Below are 26087 nucleotides of genomic sequence, written 5' to 3'. Positions count from 1 at the left end.
CCCTTTTACGAAAACGCAATGGTGCGAGATACTAGCAGACAAACAGAGGCAAACGACCACACACACAGGCCGGGCACCGGTTTACGACCGGTTAAAGTGATGTGCGGCCGGTATAATCTAGGAAATTGTACAAAAATAGTATGGTTTTGTTGGGTTCGTTATTGCTATAGCAGAGATTGGTGGTAGAAGAACCATTAAATTAAACACCAGAAGTGAGAATCGTTTCTTTTTATGGGAGTTCGTTTAAATTTGCTGGGGAAGCTTGAAGATAGCTTGAAGACCGCGACACACATGTCCGGAACATGTGCTCCTGGTGGGAAGGTAGAAATTATATTCTTATGTGGAATGAATATAAGATTAAATTAATAACAGTCTCAAGATGATTTCTGAGATCTGATTAACATTGCATTGTTTCTCAATTTGCAAACGAACATCTGAAGCCACACTAAGTGCAAATCTTTAGTGACACTGCTTGTTGGAAGATGGTTGAAGAAGAGACATCGGATGTCCATTGTTTGTCATCGGAACACACGTTGCACATCTCTTCTCATGGCCGTGCTTACAAAGGCAATTTCCGGTGCAGAGCACGTATAGTTCTGATGCAAAAAAGAGAAAAAAAACTCACAACCACACCAAACAAAAGTTACAAACACATAGCCGACCGAGCATATAGTGCGCAGCATCATCATCATCCACGATCGTGTCCGGACGAAACCATTTTCCTTTCTGCAATTTGTGTTGTTATATGCCCGTTACAAACGCTTGATACTATTATACAAACCTTGTGCCTCATATATACATGTTTGTTCGCTCGATTACTCTTCGCCCAATGTTGTACTGCTGCGCTTGCTCTAGGGTTTGTGGGTTGTGTTGATTTAATGAATAAATTATTCCGTTTAGTTGAAACCTAACCTCTTTTGCTTCCCGGGCGAGCAACCCGCGCATACCTTTCGTTTCCATACCGCATCCCGCGGGTTGAGCGGGGGGAGAAATACACAAGAAACCAGTGCGAGTGCGGTTGATTTGTTATTAGATTTATACTTGGTTGTTTGTGTTCCTTTTTATTTTGTTTGTTGTTTGCAAGACCGCCATTTTGTATATTGGTGTTGTGAGTTCTAGGGAGCCAGACAACGCAAGAAGACATTCAGTTCTTCAGGGAGGGCGAACTTTGAGGTAATTCTGGATGGACGACGACGAGAAACTTCTTCTTGCATGTGGAAATTAGATGAGATTGTTAAGAAAACTTAACCCACACACTCATACGTACAACTACGCGCTGGTGCGCTGGGAGGATGATGATTTTCTCGCTTCCATCTTACTTTCCCTGACGCCCCACCGCCACCGCCGGGTCACAGAAAAAGGTTGAATGTTGATTGCTTCTAGGAGTGCGGCGCATGGAGAAACACATTCACATTTATTAAGTGTGTGTCTGCAGCGGTTGTTCTGGTCTTTGTCACTGCCGCCATTACCATCGGCATAAATGTCCTCGTTTTATCTGCTAATGGCGCTACTATGCTGCCGCTGATTGTTAGCCGGAATGGATAAATGTTTGTTGTTTGCTTCCGTTTTCCGCTCGCGTTTTGCTGCTGGGAACGTTTTGATATTGCGATCATATGCTCCGTTTCTGTTTGCTGTTTAAATGAGGTGCTTAGCAAATGGGGGAAATTAATTGTATGTTATGGGTTTTGGGTGTATGTGTGTTTGTGATCTATTTTTACAAACTTTGATATTTTGCAGCAGTAGTTTTGCTAGTTTTCTTTCATGTTTAATTTTGTGAGCAAATGTTTTGGATGTTATTAATAGTTTATTTACAGCAATAAGGCCAGACCGTGCCTTATGAATAAAAAAAAATAGTTTATTTATACATTGGTGGAAAATCCATTCTTCAATATGAGTCCTGTTAGAAGAAACTTGGCAATATAATAAACTGCTTTCATGCGAAGTGAAGGAACACAACTTCTTCGCGCAACGGTACACGGAACCATCGTTTTGGGCACTATAAATGTACAGTTGAATATTCAATATTGACACACTAGAAACTTGTTAAATATTCTTTAGAAACACTTCACAGCCCCATAAGTTGCAACAGCGAAATCCATCTTGTGTGGTGGCTTAGGAAATCGAAACAAAACTTTGAGTATAGTTAAACATTTCTGGTTGTTCGAACCCGAACTATATTCTATTTATTACCACCATTTTACCATCAATCACACATACACACAAGCACACAATCCATTTAATAGTCTCACGCATCAGCTTACATATGCACATATGTTTGTGTGATGGGAAAGGATATGTTGGAGTTGTTGTCGTCTCTTGTCAATCTTGTCACATATGTTCCCTTGTACTTGTACCGAGGCAATAACACATCTTCCAGCCCGAGACCGATGAATGGGGCGTCATTTCCAAAACTCCATTTACATACACGGTATTTTAATTATTAACTAACCAACCTTCTCCGAGCCGTTCCGAGATCGTTCTGATTCTTGGAAATGGGTGTGTTTTTGGGGGGACCGTTGTGTGTGATGCTGTGTAGTTGGGAAGGTTTTAAACGGGCTTTCATCCGAAGGCTTTTCTCCGCTGTTTGAGTTTCAAATAATTCGTTAGTTTTGCTGGAAACAACACGACACGACACGGTGTTGTTTGATTTCTTCATTTACTGTACTGCCAGCAGGCGCATGCGTTAACTCTGAAGCGCATACTATCATCACGATGGGTCACGATTCAATCGATAAAGTGAGAAAGAGCTATATGGAAGCTTTCTCAGTGAATAATTAAATCTAAATATTGATCGAAACTAAAAGAATATGGTAGATGAACACACAAGAACACAAGGGATTAAGTTTATATTTTTAAACTACTAACACACGAGAGTTGCTATATATTTATAGTACACATGCTATATTTTTATAGCACACAAATACTAAGCAAAAGGGAAAAATTGACTACGAATAGAGAGAAGAGATTGTTTTTTTTTTGTGAAGAAACGTTGACTAATTGCATTATTTGTCTATTCCTTACAGCCAGAAATAGATTCTACATTTATTTATTGGTGTAGAAGAAAAATCTATAAGGAAGCGTTATTTTTGTAATTTGAAAGAAAAAGTCAAAATTTTTCCCTCAAGCCAAGAATCGCTTTTCTTTACTTCAATCTCTCACTTATAATGATGTTTTGTTTTTGTTCAAAACCTTCAAAAGGTGCGATGTTATAAGTGGCAGAACATTTGGTTGCTTTAGAAGAAAAGGCTGATGTTCAATTAAAATCACGATGTGAATGAACTGCAAATGACGGTCGTTGTGCGATGGAGTGGGGAGCGGGGGAGAGTCTGGTTGGGTGCTCAAGATTAAGTGCTCTTCTACGTTCGTTTATCCGCTAATAATGGCACAAAATGAAGGAACGAATGCAATGGTATTAATTAAAAAACTTAAACGATTTACGATTATTGGTGACTTTTGTTTATAACACTTGGGAGCGTTCCCATGAAAGTTTGCGTCTCTGTGTGTGCCATCAAGATTATTGATTTCGATTCAGAAGCATTCGTCTGATATTGAACAACCAGCAGGAGTAAATAAAAGCGTTTAATGAATTAAAAAAAAAAGAACTTAATTTTTGATTATCAGTTTTGTGTTCTGTTAAATTAGTCTATATTATTTTTTCTCAGTTTTTAATGTTCATAGAAAGTGTTTTAATTCATTTAATTTAAAGTTCCAATCAAAATGAAATGCTGGATAAAATAAAACCTTAATTAAAGAAATACCTTTTTCCAATGTTTTGTTAGCCTTAATTAAAACAGGAAAGTAATTTGCTAAGTCTTAGTAGAAAGCAGGAAAGCCGCTATTGTCAATAAAGAATCGTATAAAAGTTATTTGTCTGCCAATTGGTTAATCTTGATGCCCAGCGTGTGTGTGTGGTGCGTGAGGAACAAACACAAATAACAACGCAAAGAGCGATAGAAAAACGAAACTTCCAGCAGAAGTAGTTATAATGAAATAACGAAATTTCACGGCACGAACCCGGCCGGGGCATGGGGATGAAAACCATTTCCACACACAACCAATAAAACGATGCCCAATCGACGGCCCCATCATCAACAGTGGAGTCCTATGTAATTGGTTGCCTTTATATGGCACTTTTGGTGTGTATGTATATGGGCCCGAGATCGATAGATAGCAGCTCCTGATGGTGATGCACAATGACGCCTGATGATGCCAATAGTAGTCACCATCATATTGTTGGGGCCATACTCGGATGGAGTGAGAAGAGGGGTGGTTGGGGAGAGAGGGGTGGTCTGCACTAAGGATCGCCCCGTCCGGGCTGGAGAAGCTACGTGTAACACAGTCCAAGGAATTGCTTCTTTGCAGGAGCCTAGTTCGAGGGGGGAAGGGGGGCGGGAAGAAAATGGTACGATAAAAAGCTCTATTGTGCCGTTAAAGGAGGAACGGACACGCTTGGGAAGAGGGGATGGTGGTGGAAGGGAAAATGAAAAAGAGAACTTTAATGTATTCTGTGATACCACAGCATTACCATTACATAACGTAATACTGAAGCAAATGGCACAGCAGCTAAAGCAAAACTACGTGATGCATTATTCAGAATGAATATATTTATAGCTTATACAAGCACACACACCGAGCGAAGAACGAACGTTTGACTGGATTTGACTGGCAGCAGCAGCAGCAAACCGACACATTCGCTTCGTGTTTCTTGTAATGTTTTATTCGTTCATACGTTTTTCCATTCGTTTTTTTTCTGCTTCACTACCAATGTTTTGCCCGGCTACCGTTACCAAAACCCCGGGTCAGATTGTTTGTTTACCTTATCGGATAGATTCATCTTGGTTTCGTATATTATGTTTCGCTTTTATAAATGTATCATTCGTATACTTGTGAATGTAAAACTTTTATTTCCTTTCGTTATTTTCCAAGTTTGCTTTGCTGCAGACGTGTTCCGGCAGTAAACATTTCTTTAAATTAACGATTCATCTGTCTCTCTCGCTCTTTTACATGTATTTTTTCTCTTTCGTTCCTTGCTATGGACAGTGGGAGAGTAGAGAGTAAATAAGCGGACATTTTTTTACAGGGCGTTTAAGTCTTTTTTTAGTTTTGTGGAAAAAATTGCAAAATTATTTTGTTTTCATCTATTGAAACGAATTAGTGGAATTAAAATTAACTTTATTTTTTCACACATTTTCAACTTATTTTAAATCTTTAAGCTCATTTATTCTATATTTAATTCCTATGAAACTATAGATTAGAATTAGGTAGCTAATGAATATTCATGTAATTAACCAGCTTTGCAATATAAAGATTTTACTTTTTTTCGAAATATCCACCCTCTCTCACAACGTGAAATGAGAGGTTTGGCGTGGGGGTGGAGGGAAGCTATAAATCCCTTTTGTGTAAAAGGCAGTTTATAACATAAATAAAGTCTCACGAATGGGTACACGGAGAAGATAAAATTTACGATTGTGATAGAAGGTAAAACAAATATAAAAACAAAACAACATCTTACCAATGAGCAAATATCAAATGGGTGCAAGCAACAACGCTTGCTTTTAAGACGTGTGTTATGCGTTGTTACAGCCACGCTCTGGGGGGAACGCTTTAATACCCCGGTCGTAGCTAATACCATCTCAAAAATCTACCATGTGTGGCGTAGTATAAAGTTCTTAGCGTAGGAATGTTGAAACCTGTTCCTTCAAACCATTTCACAATGTAAACGAATTTTTATTAATATCACATTACATTTATTTTCCTATCTTATCTACTCTGTCCCGCACGCTATATCCGTTCGCTTTTTGTGTTCGTGGGTAAAGAAATTTCTCTCTTGCCCGGTAATACTTATCAATTTATATGTGCACTGCTCGGTTTTCTGATGGTATACCATTAAGTCCAGAAGGCGCTCATCTTTTGCCATCATCATCTCCAACGGACCCCAACCCATCCCCCATCCCATGCCAGACGTTGGTACCCTCCACCATATGATATAAAATTATTTTGTCCGTATAACTCGGCCATGTGTTTGACTGTGTGCGCACGTGCTTGTCCGTGCGCCCGTGTATGTGTGTCTCTTAATATCAAGAAACGGAAAATGGATGGTTATGTGTTCGTTAGAAAATAATAAATTTTAGAACATGTCTTTTCTACTCCGCATAAAATATTGTTGTTTTCCGTGACCCCATTGCCCTTAACTTTACCACCCTTCCTCCCTCCCCATCTCCTTCCCATCCCCCTCCGTATTATCTGTTTCGCTTGCACTCACTCACTGTGACACGATAATCCACCTTTTCCGTCCCTTTTTCACCGTCGACGTACTCTTGGACGAGGGAAATGGCTTGACTTTTCGTTCGGAAGTTTATTTCTCGGTTTTACGTTTTTCCCAAACAAAGTTTTGTTCACAAATAGCACCATCTTTCTCTTTTTCTCTTCATAACTGCAGTTGCTATATGTGTCTGTCTTTTTTTTATTATTTTCTTTATGTTTTCTCGACTAAAACTTTATAATACTCGCATTTCGTTTTTCGGGTTTTGCGGGTGCCTAGGACCAAGTTTTGTGGTGCGTATAATTTATAGTTGCATAAAATGTTTCTTACGAAAGCACGAACAGCTCATTTCTTTGCGTCGATCGATTTGCTGGGAAAGTTTACTACTGTTCCGCATTAACAGTAACTGTGTTCCGAGGATGTTGGGGCTTTATATTTATTGATTTATTTATTAATTTTCTTTATTTTTTTTTATTTTTTTTTTTTGGGTTAAAATTAACATCAGCCTTTTTGGCCTTTGGAGAGCGAGTGGCGTTGAGTAGCGTATTAAAATAGTAATAAATTCAAATTGCTTTGTGTCTCAATATAACCATTAATTTAAATATACTAGTATGTTGTTAGGTCGAAGATTTTTCCCAAAAAACCCAAAAACCACCCTTATAATGAAACGATTTTCCGATGCTCATTCTTATAATCTTGCACATCAAACATAGCATGCCCCCCATGCCCCTTGTATGTGGTGCGCTAAACGGACGAAATCGAATTAAGCCATAATCGATGAATGAAACGAGAATGCTTCGGAATTAGAGAACCCATCAATGTGTGTCCCGTACGGAATTTCACCCCGTGTGTGTGTGAGTCGGTAATGGAAAATCGATTCCAAAACCGATCCGAGAGGTTCATTTTTTGAAGGAAATTAAACTCCTAAGCGGACGGTTTCACGATGGCAGAAATCATATCTACGCTTATTATTGCAATTATCATATGCTTCCCCTTTTCGGGTGTCAGCTTTTCGTTATTATGTGTTGGCTGGCATTCTTTTGTTACTAGCGGCTGCCTGCTTATTAGCGATATGTAAGTGAGGGTTTTTAAAAAACTAATTGCCAAAAGAGAAGTATAGTGTTTCCATTCCATTCGCTCAAATCACTTTAAACTTCAATTTACCCGTTGAAATTGCCAGTTCGAGTGATGGCAATCCAGGAAGGCAAAATTGACGTCCATTTTATTTTTGTGTCTTGAAAATGGCTTCAACATGTTTTTAATATTTATTCATGTCGTGTGAAAGATTATTATTAGATTTTTTTTTAATTTTTTTTTATTTTACAATAAATTAAAGCTAAAATTAACATATCTTAAATCACTTATGTTAACATCTAAAACTGCCTGAATTTGTAAATTAACGACGGCTAATTTACGCTTAAACTATGCGATACATTAACGGTGATTTAAAGGTAAATTAAATTACGTTTTGATAGGCTGCGATGTTTTGCTACAGATTGCTTTGCAGTTCTACCGCTCACCACAGCCAACAAGCTAGTTGATAGTGCAACCCGGGGTGGGCAACATTTGAAAAAAAAAAACAACAAACGCCACCCCATTTTCTCACCCCCTGCTCAACCCGGAAAAGGAGAGTTTTGTTTTGCTCTGTACCCCGGTGCCCTACCTATGAGTGTGTGTGTGTGTGTGCTTGTGTGTGAATGAGTGGAAAATAAAAACAAACCCCTTGCCTCTCCACCTTCTACCCCACCCTCTCCCACCTTTTTGTCGACGGTGCCGCACTTCGAGTCTTCCCTCGGTTGACTTTCGCTCTCTCTCTGCACATGCTTTTTCCCGAAGCGCCAAAAAAGCACGTGGTCGTCGTCGGCGTCGTCGTCGCGTGGATACAGAATTGCGCGTATCCGCCCCACCGACGTCGCCGCGTGGTTTTGCTGCGCGCGTGCCACGCGTGTGGAGAAAGAGAGTCGGAAACCCCATCATCATCATCACCACCATCATCATCGTCGTCGTCGTCGTGAACATCATCCCTCGGTGTGTGCAGAGGCCTGCCGAGTGCTACACACTTTAAAATCCATGCCCTTGCCCTGCTTTCCGCGAACGTGCGACAACATCTCGGCCAGCGGCATTGCCTTTTTTTTTGCTGTGCTGCGTGTGTACTCGAGTTTTTTTCTCTCCTGCTGTTTTGTTTTCGGTTTTCGCTTTCCCTAGTTGTTGTGGACGCCTGTTTTTTCCCACATACCCACCGGCTGTCTCGATCGGTTCGGGTAATCCTTTGGGGTGTCCTTGCAGCACGCCGAGACGAACCGCTTACTGACCTTCATTTTTTTGTGTGTTTTGGTGTTTTTTCCTTCTCTCCTGTGCAACACTCGCCGTCAAGCATTTTTTGGCTGGTATTTGTACTCTTTGGAGCATCACTTCTGTATGCCGCGAGGGAAGCTAAATTCACTTTCTTTGAAAGGGAGAATATAATCCTTACTAAATCTTTAATATAAAAAATATATTATTTATGCTTATAACAGTTATTAAAAAACGGATTTTCAAATATTTTTATCTGTGCAATCAACGCTCTAAAAAAGATGTTTAAGTTATTGCTATTGGCTCATTTCCTTTCGCCGGGCATACCTTATTAATTTTAATCTATCTTCATCCTTAAATCGATTGGAATGTGTTTCGTTTCTGCCTTTCGTTCGTTTTTCTTCATCAACACCACAATCGTAACTCGTTTGGCGGTTGTGTGTGAAATATAAATTGTACCACTTTAATAACACTCTACAAACCCTGCACAACAACACGTTAGAAACCAAGGTATATGTAGATACAGCAACCCGTTCTGGAATTATCTGATCCTTTTTTTTCATTGATTAAGTATAATCTTTATTTTCCTTCATTCTTTCCTTGATTTTTTCCTCTTCTCTTTCTCTCTCTCTCTCTCTCTCTCTTCCTCTTCCTAAAATCATACACAAACATGCCAAACACAACTGCTATTAAATCACATTTTTTATGAATTCATATGATAATGGTCCCTTGCCGGTCCAGAAAGTGCAGAGAAGAGTCCGGTTTCCATCCTTTCCCCCCCCCCAATATATACCCCACGAGAGGCCACGAGAAATAGATTTTCGATTTTCGGCCGGGTGGTATTTGGTTTCCCTGCCGCGCGTTTTTAGCAGCACAATGTTATTGGCTGCACAAGCAAACGGCTATATTGTTGTATACTTTAATGGCAAAGCCCCGTGTTTCAGTTTTTGATGTCTTTTCCAAAAGTTGAGTCATATTTTCGACCGAAACTTTGTGCCAAGCGTTTGTGGAAAAACAGTCTCTCAACCAAAATGGAAGACCAAACCAAGTTTATATGAAGAACGAATAACAGCGTCTCCAATGTGCAACTGGCCATTAAAAAGTTTCCAAAGTTTGTGGTTTAGACGTTTTAATATGCTTTTTTCGGTAAAGTTGTTTCAGTTGCAGCTTTAATGTGTGTGTGTGTGTGTGGAGTTTTTTGAGGATGATTTGTGTGTGCCCACAATACTGACTGCAGTTTGATGGAAGTCACTCGTCTTTCGATCGATCTTTGCCTCCCGGGAGTCGAGAGTCGCTGCAATGTCACAATGCCATTGAAACAATATGCTAACCGAGCTAACCTTATTGCTAATTAAAAGATGAATTCTCTTAACCGTAACGCAACCAACGAGATAAAAATAAGTTGAAGTCTGTTCTCCACCAAAAACGGGGCAAATCGTGTGGAGATGTGGTTTTCATCCATCAACACTTTCCATCTGAAAGCTTGCTGGACTCCCACCTCAGTTCTCGTACTCTCGCTCGTTTTATACGTAATCACACACACATCACATACCTCGGTACTCTCCGATCATCAATTGCATTAAATGCGCAACTTTGTGTGCTCCCCAAGTAACGACATCAAAAATAGGTACTCCCCAACAAAAATGGCGCGTGCTGCATCTCCTCGTCCTGCACACGTGCAGCATATTGGCACACGTACAGCAAGCACACACACAGACGCAAAGAATCACAATTCGTTACGTCTAGCAAATTTGTTGCTCGATCGATATGAGCCGCATACACACAAGCGGAGTTCACAAGTTTTATTATTATCGGTTTTGGCACCTTGGCAAGTTTGTGTCGTGTCTTGTCGCTCGGCTATAGGTGCCTCTGTACCACAGTGTACCAGTGGTTGTGAAGCACCACCGGTTCTGGAAACGCACATGAATGGAAATCATAATGAATCATAAGCTTAATGTTTGCGTTCACCTTAAGAACGGCTCCGAGCGGGGAAGAAGATGGATATGGGAAGAGCCGCCTCCGGAGCAAAACTTTTGGATGGAGATGGCCACGTTACGGTACAATATAAGGCGCATCCTCGGCCAAAGTCGTACAAACCGGGACAGAGCCGGTTTTATAACCATCGGAACCCCGCTCGCTCGGTACGACGCTCTAACGATCGGTCGCTATAAGCTAGCAGCATGCTGTTTGAGTAAGTGTATTGAGCATAAATTCAATTGAATAATATCCTATTTTATGTTCCGAGAGTGTTCCCCGTGTGTCTGCTGCTATGTACTCTGGTGGAACGACGACGACAAACAACCAAAACCCGAACGTATGTGTGTGTTTGTGTGTGTGTGTGTGTGTGTCATGGCATTCGAATAGATGGAGATTTATACGATGGCAGAAGGTCTGCCTTAGCATTAGCATTAATTTTCTGTGCTAGAAAGATAAATTATTCGTCGTTGTGTGTATTTTTTTTTTCTCAAAACGAATGTTGAGCATTCATCTCGCTTCTTGCAGTACAGTTTCTCTAGCTCTTTCTCTCTCTTTAATGCTTTCGAAAATTATCTCTCTCTCTCTCTCTCTCTCTCTTGCTCTCTCTCTCTCTCTCTCTCTTGTGTTAGAAGTCTCTTGAAATTCACAAAACTAATCCTAACCCCACTAAAACCATTCCCGACAGCCCCCAACTGCGCCGCCCAACCGTACAAAGTATAGAACGTGCTTAATTTTCATGAAAATAAATGCTACATAGTTAAACAACCATGCTCTCCTGGCACATGCTAGCTGGTAGTTAAACAACCACACACTACAAGTTTTAAACTGCGACTCGTCTCGACTGTAGGGAATAGTCGCCTTCGCATTTACTTTCCTCCCCCCACAGCCCCCCATGGGGAAACTTGGTGAAAAACTACGGCTTTGGAAAACAAAAAAAACAGAACGAGGAAAAGCCGGCCCTTTTGTGGGTGGGTGGTAGAAAAATGGTGGAAAATCTTAACGACCAAAATCGAACTCCACCGGCGCTGCACTAAAAAAAGGCAAAGGTAAATGTTGAAGTTTTATGATCCTTTTGCGATGCGAGAATCCGATCGATGATTGTCATCTTGTGCAGCTTCGGGTTCACTATTCAGGGTGTGAAGTAGTAGTAGAAGAGAGAGAAGAATGATGTGATGATGTGAGACAAACTTTTCTTTCGCTTTCACAGTCGTCCGATCACATTCCTCGTTCGTTTGGTTTGAATTTTCCATCTAATATGTTACACAATGTGCACGTTTTTACTATATTTACAATGTTGGAGGAATCCACGGGATTGCATCCCTTGCTGCTACGGGATGCTACGATTCCGTTTGACTTTTGGCTTATTTCTGGTCGATCTTTCCACTGGCATTGGTGTGTGTGTCGAAAAATGTAACAAACATTTTAGCTTTCTTTTCCTTTTTTTTTTGTTGTTGTAATAAAGCCCCTAAAAACAAGCACAGAAGCGCTATTAGATTGAGAAAGCAATGTGAAAAGATGCTGCTGTTATATGAGTGTTTGTGATTCTTGAGATGAGATTCGAACGCGAACTCCAATACCTGGAACTGGCGGGTAGGTGGAGAAAGGTGGAGTAAAGTCTCCAGAGGGGTGAGGGGTAGAAAGGGAACCGGGAGTGGTGGTCCCGGTGGGGGAATAAATAATTTCTTGTTATAAAACTTTGTATTCGTTTATTCGTCGTGTTTTTTTCCTCCTTCCGTCCGCCTCGTCCTGCAACCCTCTCCATTCCCAAGTCGTCGTAAAGAGAGAGAAAGAGAGCGAGAGAGTTGTTCAACTGATGCTGTGACGTTCTGTTTGTTTGAATGTTTTGCCTTTACCGGCCCGCATTCCGTTCCATCCCGTTGTTCTCGTACTTTAGTTGAATATTTTATCTCATTTCATTTCATTTCGTTTGTCGTTTGTGTCGATTTTCTTTCTTCATATTTGCTTGTTTGCTTGTGCTCTCCGCGCGCATCGCATTCGTTTGCGAAGCTTCCATCCATCATGCATATCATGTATTTATGGCAGAAAGCACTTTACCAATGTTTCCATTCTTTCCCTTATTTGGGAATGTTTGAACCACTTCGGTTCACACATGCCGTGGCTCAACTGTTGTTTGTTCTGAGAGTTTTTTGTTTTTTTTTTGTTTTTTTTTGTTTGCTTTTTGTTGTTTCTCACAGTTTCTTGACTAACAATGTGTTTTGATACGTTAGTAATGTAGAAGAATTTAAAAGTTTATTTAAAAAGTTAAAATTTAATATTTTTAAATCAAACAAAATGAAAAATTATAAATTAATTATTTAAAATGTACTAATTGCATTGTTCGCTTTTCTGCGCGCGCATATTCCAAATTTCATTTTGCAATTAAAACCTCTTGTTCTCTCTCTCTCACACACACACACTCTTGCACATTCGTATCGCTTGAATTGTCATCTTAAAACCCATACCCATACGGGAAAGAAAAATCCCATTCCCCATTTGCGCCTAATTGCATGTTCGTGAAGCAGCAGCAAAATTACCAAACCGAGAATCTGAGCTGGCTGAGCCAAAACAGGGGAACGATCGAGCATCGAAGCGCGTCCCCAAACGTAGCATACGATACACTTGGTGAGCATAAAACATGCCCCGAGAGAAGTGCCCCCGTGATGCCGAGAAACAAAACCGTGCGTCGTCGTCTCTCCCGAGAAGCTCCCTCCCTTTGGGGGGAGGGGACGAGTTGCCCGATAGCATCTTAAAGTTTTGCTTACATCCCGTCCAATCCGGGACGTATTTTGCTTGTTATATGTTAGCATATAATAGAAGCAATAAAATAGAAATAAATTTATAAATTAATAAAACGCTGCGCAACCGCAGTACGGGTTCGGCAGAATCTCTGCTCGGGCGTTCGTCTGTTGAGCTGCCGTGTTGGAGTCATGTCATGCCGTTGTCGGCGGCTTCGTGTCTTTGGTGTGTGTGTGTGTGTGTGTGTCTGTGCTTTGGAAGAAGAAGTATGCTGCTTAAGAAGAGATTGAGCACGCGAGTGAGAAGGGCAGCAACTGGTATAGGGACGTTGCGCACTAAGAAGAAAGGTCAACAGCTCTCCAATGCTGGTGCTCCTAGACTGGCCAAGTAGTAGTTACCCGTAAGCTATGTATCGTGCACACACTCTCCTGCCCAGCAGTAAAATCTTATGCTGGATTAGAAGCATCGTTCATGATGTCGGGAAAAGTACATTGCTGCTTGTCTTGTTGACACTTTGCTCTGCCCACCCCTCCCAAAAACCCCACTCCACAAAATGATCACCCGAATCGAGAGTCAGTTTTTCCTCCTCTCGGGAAAACTGTAGTACTTGTGTGACGGGTAGACGGGAGATTCACCTGTTTGCTCTCACGCTCGGGAAGAGCTACTCTCTATTTCGCGCTTCATTTCCACGCGCTGCTGCTACCATATGTTTTGGGCTTCTCGTTTTTCCTTCGCTCGGCTTCTGTTTTGATCACGCTTTTCCGCGCGCTCTGTGGAGTGGGTTCTAAGGGAGGCTGACTGACTGACACACACACACACAAGCGCACGCGAAGGTGGAAGGACGCGACGGGATTTAATGCTCTGAAAATTAAACGTTAGCTCACGCACACGTACATGAGCAGGGATATTAATACTACTACTACTACCACCATCTAATAGAATGGTTCCACCCGACAAGGAAAACATGAGAAGGATTTTCCATCCCTGTCGCGTACCTTCGCAGTCGCAGATATAACATAAAAATAGCAATAATTATACTAAAAGTTGAAATATATGTATTAAATTTTATGTCCACCCCCTGTTCGTCTTTTTTCTTTTTTTTTGTTATACCCGGATTACGGTTTACGGGTTTCACCATCCTGAAAATACCATGTCCCATTCTTCAGTACACTCTTCCCCTCATTTCCTTCTCTATTCTGCCCTTTACCAGTCGTCTAGTGTGTGTGTGTGTTATTTGATTTTCCCTTCAGCACTTACATTTCCCTTTCGGCGCCGGTTCCCTACACTGTTGGGTACTTATTTTGTTATTTTCATTTCATTCTGATTTTACTATATTTCCTCGGATAGGGAATTTTATTTTCAACAAGATCTAGATTACGGCTTTTCGACGTTCGCCTTCGGAAATGTATACTTTGGTACAAGTTTTTCTTCTATTCCATTTATTTGCTCCTACTTACCGCTCCTAATGTCCCCAAAAGCCCTGTAATTTCCTACCTCGGTTTAGCGTGTATGTACTTGGGTAGTTATGTTCGTTTGTTAGAATGCTTTCGACAAGAGGGCTACCAAATGCGACTGTGTATAACACAACAGGGTGGTTCGGTATTATCATTATTTTCGATGGCTAAGCGATCGTAAGGAACACGATAGCGACCGGCGTAAAGATTTGACATTGTTATAATGTTGTTTACAGGCTTAACAAGCTGCTTCTTTTCTCTCTCTCTCTCTTCTCCTTTTTTCTTTCTATTCTCAAAAGCAATTTTCGATGCTCTATTCTTGCGTGTTGTGCTGATTGTTTCTTCATTCCTTCGCAACATGACATTTGTAGCACCTAATGCTATACTTGTTGTACATTCTTTTACTTTATTTTAATACTCACCCTGGAGTCCCTCATCCCTCGCACGTTTCAGCTCCCGGCTTTATCTATGTATCAGCTAAGCCTCTCTTCTCTTCGATGGTCCGATACCATGGAAATCGATCCGCGCACAAGTCGTGAATCATTCATTAGTCCGGGTGGCCTCCCGACAGCAACAACAACGGGCATGACATTTGCATTCGCGTTCGATTTTCGTTTGCGTAAATGAAAGGGGCGCGAATTCGCTATGTGAGAATGGTTTCAAGTGTTGTCCAGGGCCTGCATTTATAGGGTATGGGTTTTTTGGGCTCAGTATCCAACAAACGGACAGCATGCAGACCAGCTTAATGAAGCAATTAATTTTAACCCACGGTTCTTGTCTTGTGCGCTTTGTTGAATTTCCCCTCGATGTTCGCACCTGACACATATTGTCACCCCGGCTCTAAACGCTTAGCAATTGTCGCGTTTGCGAACGCGAATCAGAAAAATTTTGCGAAACTCCATATAAAAAAAATTGTGAAAAGTCGCTATACGTGTATTTTCAGCGAAAAATCGCGATTCGAAGCGCGACTTGACGCCATGACAGTTTTCTGTAATAACAAGGTAAACATGGCAATACCAAGGTAAACTAATACAAATTAAAAAATTTAATATTTTGAGTGTTATTAAATATTGTAAATTAAATTAACAAATCGAGTGCTATTTATTTTTTAAAAGTACGCAGAATTTGTATATAATTATTGTGAATGTCAATATTATTTTTAACACGTTGTGTGCCATGTCTATCATTTTTGATAGACAGTGAAGTTTCCTGGGGGGCCATGTCTATCATTTTTGATAGACAGTAGTCATCATTTTCAAACTGTTATTTCTCCGCGGTGGCTGCACTTTTCTACTTACAACCTTCGGCAAATATTAAGATAAGACTTTTATGAAACTAATTACATAGTTGGTTTTCGCAAATCTTCAGTCCATCAATTTATAAAAGTATATTTTTGGGATGCCTTTTTTCGAAAAATCTTAACGTTTTGTTCATATTGCTATCTCTTATGTCGCGCCGTTTGATCGTCTGCAGTGCGAGTGAGACAAATATATGCTTGAACAACAGACGATGGAACGGCGCTTCACAAGAGATAGCAATATGAACAAAACGTCAAAATTTTCGAAAAAAGGCATCCCAAAAATATATTTTTATAAATTAATTTACTAAGGGTTTCCGAAAACCAATTATATAATTAGGTTCATTAAAGTCTAATCTGCATATTTGCCGAAGGTTTTTTGTAAAAATGTGGTATCTCCGCGGAGAAATAACAGTTTGAAATTTACATTTCCTGGGGGGCCATGTCTATCAAAAATGATAGACAGTCAATTTGTAAACAAAAACGCCGTGGCCTGCTAGGAAACATCACCAAAATAAGCGTGGCACACAACGTGTTAAAACAGAAGAATCACTGTTAATTCAAAACAAAAATCCCATATCGTGGACAAATGCATGGCTGCATTGTTTATGAATTTATTACTTGTATGTTGAACTTGCTTGAACAAGATAAATTAATTAATAATTAATTAATAATTAATTAAATTAATTAATTAGAAAAATTATTAGAATTAAAAAAATAAAGTTAAAAAATATTAGATAGTCCACAGCACAGTGTTCGATCCCTTTTGGAAGCTGTGTTGGAATCGTGGTTATGAATACCTGTATATTGATGGTAGTTTGGAAGCTGTGTTGGAATCGTGGTTATGAATACCTGTATATTGAGGGTACGGTGACGGTCATGAAATGAGAAAAAAGCCATACACGTTTGATTACCCGTATTCGAAGATTTTTACCTTTATGCTACTCGAAGCTGTCGATCCCAATTCTATTTTGCCCGGTGTATGACGCGATGGGCAAACACATCTTCGTTCACCTATTTATCTTGTTACAATTCTTTCTGGCTACCGGAAAAAATTACAACAAGATTTTCCAGCGTTAAACACACAAGAAAACAAAACGGACAAATCTGCGGTACTGTTAGCAACAGCCGTTATTTGTATCACAGGAGTTACCAGCATCCTGTCACGAGCTTTCTTGATGGTCCATTGTTTTGAAACATCGTCACTGGGGTTAAAAAACTTGCCTTTCTCATCAACTTCATCAAAACAATAAATTTACTATTTATTATAATTTTCTTTGTTTAAATTAATTTAATTTAATTCGAAATTAATTTCCCGCTACCGGCCAGATTGAAAGCATAAACAAACCTTGCACGAGAAAACTTAAACAACCTTGAAGTCGCGCCGAAAGTCGCAAAATTTTTTGGGAAAACTGTGCTACGATTGTCGCGTTCGCAAACGCGACAATTGCTAAGCATGTAGGCACGGGGTCAGAAGGGAAATGATTTGGTTTGCTGTCGAATGATAACCGATTCTCAGCGTGAAGAGGAGTAGAACTCTGTAGCCATAGTAATAGGTTTCGACGATATATTTTAGATAACGCACGGTGTGGAATTACTCGTTTGCTTTTGATATTTAAAACGTGCTATTAAAAAGCGGAGGAGGTTTATCTATTTTCAGTCCATCTGCATGATCGTGTAGATGATGTTCTCGACCACCAGATGGCTCCTAAGTTTTTTTTATGGCGTATAACTCACCTTACAGGGGTTTTGAGTTCCTGTGGTAAAGTTGAAGTCATTTCTGGCTCTTCCAATTGATGAACGCTTCCCATTTTTTTTGGATCTTTTGCAAGCAGAACTCGATTCTGAAGAATTATAAATTATTATGATAGAATAATCAATTTCTAAATTTGTTTTTGTGTCAGTCGAGGATTCTGACATGTGTCAGTTGTTGATGATGTGTCAGTTTGATTCTAGTTCAACTTGAACAGAGTCCAGAAAAGGATCCCACTTTGCTAACTGATCTAGAAACCCCTGTAATTATTGCATGAATACCCTGTGGTGACGCAAGGCGTACCACGTAGTTTTTAAATGTTAGTTTTATACTTTAAAAATTTAATTATAAATCTGTTTGATTTTCAAATTATAACAAATTTATGAAAACTGTCTTATTCTTTCACTCCATTTGTTACTCTTTCTTCTTACGCTACAAATTACGAATGTAAATCCTATTTCCGTAGGACACGATCCAGAAGATATTGTACTTTACATCGAGAACGAACATCATTTTCCATGAAACTCGTGAAATGTAATGTTATGCAAATGTGATACAATGTCACATTGTTCCACTTCATCTCGCACCCCCGTTTGCGTCTCCTCCACCCTTTGTTGTGTACGCTGTGTCAACGGGATGAAGTTAGGAAAGGAAAAAGAAGAACAAATTCCCATAAAAGGCACAGGGGCTTGGTGAAAAGACTTTAGTAGCGTGGGATCTGATTTATGTTTTGTATATTATTGCTTGCATGTGCGCCTGCATACGAAACAGGCTGTTAAGAAGCCGATCGGTTTAACGCAGTTTAAAGAAATAAAGAAACACTGTTAATTCCACACCTATCGTTATCACGCTTTGTTACGACAAGCAGCTGAAGCAGCTTTGTTATTTCGAAAACAATGTTTAAAAATTTTAACATCAAAATTGCTCCAGAAATTCGATTTGCCACAAGGAGTAAAATGGATGGTTTTTTTTACACATCCAAGAGTACATACGTAATAAAACCATATGCGAAGAGTAATGTCTACTCATTTATTTATTCTATAACCCAAAATTGCCATCTGTTTCAACTACACACTCTCGAACAAACGTTTAAAGATAAACAGTGTGGAGGCAGAAACAAGAAAATGGTAACAAAACATGTTGTAGCATTGTGCTCACCCCTTAATATTTTCCGGGAAATGAATTAAAAACAGAATGATGAATATAAGTACAAATAAAACATGTTTCCTTCTGCTGATGTAACAAAACGCACACAAGTGTAACTCCAGTTCGAATATTACAGCTTTGTTCGGTTGCAGTTTACTGCCTTTCGTTGTCGTTGTGGACACATCCTTCCACATTACCATTACCAACTGATTTATTCACAATTGTACTAGAATATAGTTTGCGCAAAATTACAAATATATAAGGGTTATGCTTTCGTTGCAAGGCGAAGGTTTAACCCTCTTTTAATTTAACTGATTTTTCGAATGAATCAAACACATTACCCTTCTCACACGTTGTGTGGAAAAGCGCTTCTGGGAAGCTTATTTTGGTACAAATTTAAAGCGAATAGTCACAGTTGCATGGAAGGATGGATGATAAGGCAATGACTTACGAACCTTCATCAGAGATCGTTTTAAATATGTGCGATAAATCGCACAAATATTCACATTTCCATTTTCACATCATGGGGAGAAGCTGTAATAAAACGTGTAATTAAAAAACAGTTTCACACCCCTCAACCCCTTTTTTTAGATTAAATCTACTCGCGTTGCAGAAGAATATTTTAGTATTCTGAAACAATCTGAAGGCAAAAACGAAATATGACAGGATGATATGCACCCGCATTAATATTTCTCTGTAATATTTTTTTTGTTTTACCTTCACATCTCAATCCATCCCAATTTCCATCGTTGTATTGCGCCCGCCATATATTTATAGCAAAACGGCAAACGTTCCGGATTTTTAACAGATCAATCAATCTTCAGGCGTGCTGGTTGTGTTGATTTAATTTTACAATGAACGAAAGAAGAAGAAAAATAAACGCATTCCAACAATGTTCTTGGCCTTTAAAAAAAGGCGCACGCATTCGGTATTTATGGTTAAGAAAAAGAAGCAAATGTTAAAGTTTTTACAACCGAACCGAAAGGTGATTTTATTTCAAACCACAATAATTCATCCAACACACGGTGGAAGAGAGCCCCATTACACGTGGTGGAACAAGGTGGAAAACTGTTTTCATCGAAAATAATTAATCCTTCCTTTTTTATTCTCTCTTACTGTAAGCTTTTGTTACTATATGTTACACACAGAGTCTCTGCTCGGTTGTATAAAAATAAGTGGGTTCGAAATGACGATTAATAATAGAGGAAGTGAAGGTTTCGAACATTCGCGTTCGAACACACACCGACGTGCTCATAAACACGTTTTGCCCTTAAGGTTTTGATGAGAAAGATTCTTTTTTTACAGTTTGAATCTTTTGTTTCCTCGAGCGCGCCCTCGAATTCCCTGCGATATTTAGTGGGCGCACAGTTTGGAAAAGGTGTAAAAGTATTTATCTTTCTTCGATGCAGACAAAATTAGTTTGGTGGAGCTTTCCGTCTAATGCTTTCCGAACCTGGTCCAGAAGGCAAAAGGAGTTGGTTCTGGTTTGTTCTTCGTTTACCTTTCCCATTTTTCTGGCCACATCATCCTGTTTTGTGTGTGTGTGTCTTAACTTTAACTTAGAGCTTAGATGTTGCTTAATTTCTCAATTCTCTTTTAGTGTCCCGCATGCCAATGCTAAGTGGCACGGAGAGGACACTCAAAGAAACTCAAAGATAATAAGACGGTAGGCGCGCGCGGTACACACGTGGGCGATGGGCGAGGGAACAGGTACGCCCGGTGGTGGAAAGCTAAAAGGAATCTCTCATCTCACTACAATAATAATACATCCATTGTATTTGCGGAGATGAAAAGTATAAGCGAACAAATAGCGAACAAGAAGCAACATAGTATCGGTGTTCATTCGCTTGAAAAACGCAAAAACCTGGGAAAGAGAAATAAGTAATAGCTATACAACTGGGGAGAGGGTGAAGGGGGAACTCACAGGGGGAAGAAAGGGAAAAGGAACGAACGAAATAAAGAAATATAATAATACATTCCGTATTCTTTTTCTAAATATAATTCCTACCCCACCGCCACTACACCACACCGTTTGCTGCATAACATAAATCCTCTGTGCGTATGAGCGTACGTGGGGAAGGGAAAGAAAAGTAGCAGCAACAACAAAAAAAAGAAAATTAATAACAACAAGGATGATGCTAATGCGTGCTGCTGTCCCGGAGTTTCGAAGGTATAACGCAAACGAAACGAGCAAACAATAAACAGAAACCCTGGGACTTACAGTCGAACCAGATAATAAGCGCACAAGCGCGATTGTGTAGCGGTGCGAAAGGGAGCTAAAATATGAAACATAAGATAATAGTAATGGTATATTAATAGTTACATCGTATGTGTGTTAAAGGCGAACCAAAAGACAACCGAAGGGTGTGCCATCATCATAAATCGCTGGATGGAACGCTCTAAAAGTAAGAAGCAAATCATACATACTGTTTATACGCACTTGAAAACCGCATCAGAGTCGTACACAGGAGACCTTACTAATGCAAGATGAACAGCAACAGCACACGGACACGGGGGAACAGAGCGAACAACGCGAACAAAGCGAACAAACGAACGAATGAATTAAACAAACAATACAGGGAAGAAATAGGGTATAGTTAGTACGTTTTTGTTTCCTTTCTTTTATCCCTCTCTTATGTAAATCTTTATTTATCTTTCTATTTTATGTCAATCAAAGGGCCTTTTCTTTGTGTTTTGTATTAGTTCTTCATTTAGTTAACGTATTTTTGTGCACTTTTTAGTACAAACTAAAATTAATAGTTTTAGTACAACTTCTTACTTGTGCTTGAAGAAGTATTTATGCTTGAGGTAACATACAATCGGACAAGATGATGTGTCTCTTTGGTCAAAATGACGAACAATCGGTTCCGTTTGATGTTAGTGACCCTTTTACACGACAGTGAGAAGAGCAAGATTCGTGCGTGAGCAAATGCATTTATGAGAAACACTGCCGGGTGGTGTGGATTTGCGCCCATTCAATAATCCTGCCATTTCTCCGACACTAGCCGGAAAGGACAGGTAGCAAAACAAAAAGGACACCACTCTGTGCTGTTTAACAGCTATCGAATGAGAGGCAGGAAGAAAAGTATCGAAATCCTTCAAAACCGTAGCATGCGCACAGTGGTACTCGTCGGTGGACAAAACATGCTACAGGGATACGTTTTATTTACTTCCATACACACAGTGTGCGTGAACCGACTGCTATAGCCCTTTTTTTTGTTCTCCGTTAGTGTAAAGGGTACGGCTGTAGGGTAGTGTGCTGTCTCTGTTACTCCAGTTAGAAAGAGAAAAGAGCTCTCGTGCTCGTGCGTTCGCATTGCGAAGAGAGCAAAACGAGTAACATCAATTCCAGCGAGTTTGTACACTGTCAATTTCTTCTCTCGGCAGCAGAACGTGTTTGACGTTGGTACGGTACGGTTGTTGCTGCGTTATGTTCGTCACTTGCAAACTTGTGAAGCGTGTGTAGTTCTCAAGGATTAATTACGCGCGCGGGGAAGACATTGTGTATTTGTGTGCGTGTGTGCACGTGCCAGGAGTGTTGTGCTGCAGAAGAGCAGTAGGAATTAAGCAAATGTGAAATGTAATTTTCGAATTTATCGATCGATTTGCTGCTCCACCGGTGAGCTCTCGGATTTGTTTATGTGCACATCCGGATCAATGCGATTAAAATCGAAACCTCTTCTTTAGTTGTGTTTGTGCGGCTGGTAGAAATGAGATGCAGGGTATAAATGGGAAGAAAAGAGACACAACATACGATATCTTATCTTGCTGGAAGGATTTGATAATCCTGCATGATTTAAAGTGCATTAAATTAAGCATTTCGTTGATTTAAAGCGATCACAGTGCATGACAGTGGAATTGGAGCAGCCGTTTGCCGAATAGCCGCTCCTTTCCTATCCGCACACAGAAGTCGTGTGTTTGGTGTACGTCTACTGCTGCTGGATGATTAATCGAACAGACACATTACGGTCTCGAGACACAAAGTGCAAACACAAGCCGCGGAAGGAGGTGGAGGAACGTGTTATGCAAATGCTCGTTTTGCACGAACCGAAAGGAATAGGAAATGATTTCACTCCTGATGGCAATATACAGCCACAATTAACATCATTCCCTTTCCCTCCCCATTCCTGCAACCACCCTTGCCACCCCTGATACACGTAGGGCAACGATAAATGCTAGAGTTTAAAATTACCCACCTCAAATGGGAATGCAATGAATGAATAAACAATGACGAGAGTGTGTCGAGTGTGGCGTGTGTGTAAAGTTGAGTGGGTCCTGTTATGACAGTTGCACACCATCAATTCTCACTACCCGTCGATTGCTGCTGGGAGCGTATCGTGGAGAAAGGAAAGTGCGTGTGACAGACGCTGTAGGGAGAAGGCGATACTAACACGTTGCAATGCGTGTGTGTGTGTGTGTTTGATGGTGTATTTAAACAAATACCACTCGTGTTCTTCGTTCATCAAACGACCAATTACACTTGCATCCCGAATCTGCAGTAAGCGCTCCTTGCAGGCACCTTGTAGTGTACTTTTTGACAACTGAGCTCCCGCGCGCGCTTGTGTGTGTGTTTGTTTTTTATTCCTCTTCTGCATCCTAAAGTGACAGGTGTGTGCGCGCGCGCGCGACCTACTACTACGATTGTGAAGTGTCATTTCTCACGCGTTCGTCCTTTCGTTCGAAACGCATTCGGTGTAAATGTAAATGCCGTAAGGGTGGTGTAAACACATTGTGTGTATATCACAATTCACTACGATCACCATTTTACTCGCGGCTCACGATGTGACATCATTTAGTTGTGTTTTTATTGAACCCACTGTAAATAAAAAAAGACAATTGTGTGTTGTTTGATCGAACGACTGTCTCATTCAACGCAGATTTCGGTAGTTTTAGTGTCGGGCGATGTTTTACTGCCGGATGGCTTCCATTCAAATAACACATAATCTCACCCTTTTGCTTCCCTACACTCTCCTAACCGGAGGCACTTCCCCATCCCTCTTGTCATCACAAATGGGTAAAGTTTTTATACGTTTATTCGACCGCAAGTTGCGACATCGAACGCGCGCCGAGGATTCGTTCGACTTAATTTCTCTCTATTCATTATGCCGTAGATGCATTTGCTGGCATCATCATCGTCATCATCATCATCATGTGGGGTTTTTGGTTCGCATAGTTTCTTATGGGGCCATTTTCATAAATTCATTATAAATTTAATATATCCCAATGAAACGAGCCTCTTAACGTGTATATGTGTCTGTCGGTGTATACAAAATACGTTATTCGCCCTTTCACGATCCGAGACCGGTTTCTTGATGTTTTTTTTTTAACAAAACCATTCGCTTGTTTAATTTTAGTTTTCCATTTTTTATTATTATTATTATCATAACGAATTCCACTATAAAGGTCGGTGATCGAAGACATGTGTTATGTGTTTGTTCGATACTTTTTTTTGTAATTCAAAACGTTCATTCAAAAAACAGCACACTACAAAAACAAGTTTATTAAACCTAATCGGAATTTCTGTGTCTGTGTGTGAAACGAATGAGAGAAATATTTCAACAAGCAAAGAAACTTTAACCCTCACCACAACCGGGCCTCACCCCATCCATGTCAAGATTACTTTTCCTGTTGTTTGTGAAGTAATATTCTTTGGCTATTTATTTATGTTAAAAGCTTGCTTGTTCTGCTGTTCAGCTCTCCACGTGTGCGCGAGCGTGATGGCTTTTACATTTTTATATTTCAACATTTATCTTATTTTCTTTACCTTCCCATCCCTTTTCTCCCGCTTATCGCTACTCTTCTCTTGTGCTGGGAATGGGTTTTCTGCTGAATGACTGTGTGTGTGGTGTATTCAGGCTACCCCCGGACCGAAGATGATTGTTTACATTCTCACAAATGGGCTTTCGAAATGGGAAAAGATGTTAACGTTTGAAACATAAAATTTTGAAATACCAGTGTTATGAATTCTATTTTCATTTACATCGTATACATTTTCTCTCCCACCCGGTTTATCCCCGGGCGTCTCCGTCCACTCCGTCGTGTTGTTGTTCTCACCCATAATAAATGGCTAGGTTTAAGAAATCGTGCCTTAATGTTAAAACGAAACGTGTGATGATTTGCTAAATGCGTTGATGAACTGATGTTCTTTTTTTTCTTTCTACGTCGGTGTTTATATCTGTTTTATTAAAGATAATTTATCTTTTTTCCCCTGGTGAAGGTTTATGCGTTTTATACCAGTGATCCTCCACCCCTTCTAATATGTTGCTCGAAGCGTGAAAATCTGTGAACAAAAAAGTGAAACACTTGTTTAGTTTAAGTTCAGTATATAGAAGAAAACGGAAATATAAAACACAATACCCAAAATGATGGAACTACTGCCGGAACTAACGATGATACCATCGTTGTCTCCACCGTTCTTCAACCTGCTGCCCGCTAGCGCACTCGCAGCGAACTATCAAACGTCACCGAAATCGAATGGTCGCAGTAGCCATGGTTCCAGCGATGTTTTGGAGGTTCGTTCTTAGTAGGCTGACAGCTGTCATAAAGGCTGCTGTCATAACAAGTCAGCAAGAATGTACTAATAACTCCCTTTACGCAATTCTTCAATAATGTATAATTATTGTACTAATGTAATATGCAGTTGAAACTAACAGTCCAACTTCCCCTCCTGTTCTTTACTCTCATTGTAGAAAGATGAAAAACTATGCGATTACTACCGCCGGATGCCGGTGCTGTACGACAAAAGTCACCCGCACTACAAGTTCCAGTCGAAGAAGGAGAAGGCCTGGCGCGAGCTGAGCCGACTGTGCGAGATGGACGTGGAACAGTGCAAGAAGCGCATGACCTACTTCCGGTGCCGGTTCACGGTCGAGCGGCGCATCATGAAGAACGGCGTCAACTGCAGCGAGTGGCCACTGCTCGAGAAGCTCAAGTTTCTCAACAAACACATCAAAATCCGGAGACCCCGTGCGCCGAACGGCGAACCGGACGATACGTAAGTTATCTGTGTTAAGACAACTCTCTGGCACTGTGGTCAAGAGTGATCATAACATCACTTGATTCTCATTAAACAATTGAAACACGTCGAGAGCGGTGTATGTGGACAACATCTCCATCTTCAGCATATTCCAACATTGCGCGATAGATGTAATATAGCATTTAGTACGCGTC

The 26087-nt window shown here is 40.3% G+C and overlaps 2 protein-coding genes across 8 annotated transcripts in view; both read left to right on the top strand.

Annotated features, from left to right (window-relative positions):
- The window catches only part of LOC125771157 (protein yellow-like), a 486298-nt gene that overhangs the window by 139452 nt on the left and 320759 nt on the right, over window positions 1-26087 (top strand). The window contains exon 1 of one of the 3 annotated variants that reach the window (XM_049441541.1): window positions 7942-7945. The exons of the other annotated variants lie outside the window; for them this stretch is intronic. The gene's annotated coding sequence lies outside the window, so the exon portion shown is untranslated. Of the gene's footprint in view, window positions 1-7941; window positions 7946-26087 lie in introns of those variants that run through there. 3 annotated transcript variants of the gene reach the window in all.
- LOC125771148 (putative uncharacterized protein DDB_G0291608) overlaps window positions 1-26087 on the top strand; it is a 72194-nt gene that overhangs the window by 41207 nt on the left and 4900 nt on the right. The window contains exons 1-3 of one of the 5 annotated variants that reach the window (XM_049441526.1): window positions 22082-22429; window positions 25135-25429; window positions 25607-25911. In XM_049441526.1, coding sequence (XP_049297483.1) covers window positions 25280-25429; window positions 25607-25911 — 455 coding nt within the window. In that variant the 5' untranslated portion in view covers window positions 22082-22429; window positions 25135-25279. Of the gene's footprint in view, window positions 1-22081; window positions 22498-25134; window positions 25430-25606; window positions 25912-26087 lie in introns of those variants that run through there. The other 4 variants (XM_049441525.1, XM_049441524.1, XM_049441527.1 and 1 more) reach the window with 4 other exon arrangements.

This window comes from Anopheles funestus, chromosome 3RL, assembly GCF_943734845.2.
Source record: "Anopheles funestus chromosome 3RL, idAnoFuneDA-416_04, whole genome shotgun sequence".
In the NCBI taxonomy this organism is placed as follows: Eukaryota; Metazoa; Arthropoda; class Insecta; order Diptera; family Culicidae; genus Anopheles; species Anopheles funestus.
This window is presented reverse-complemented; position numbering and strand designations above follow the sequence as displayed.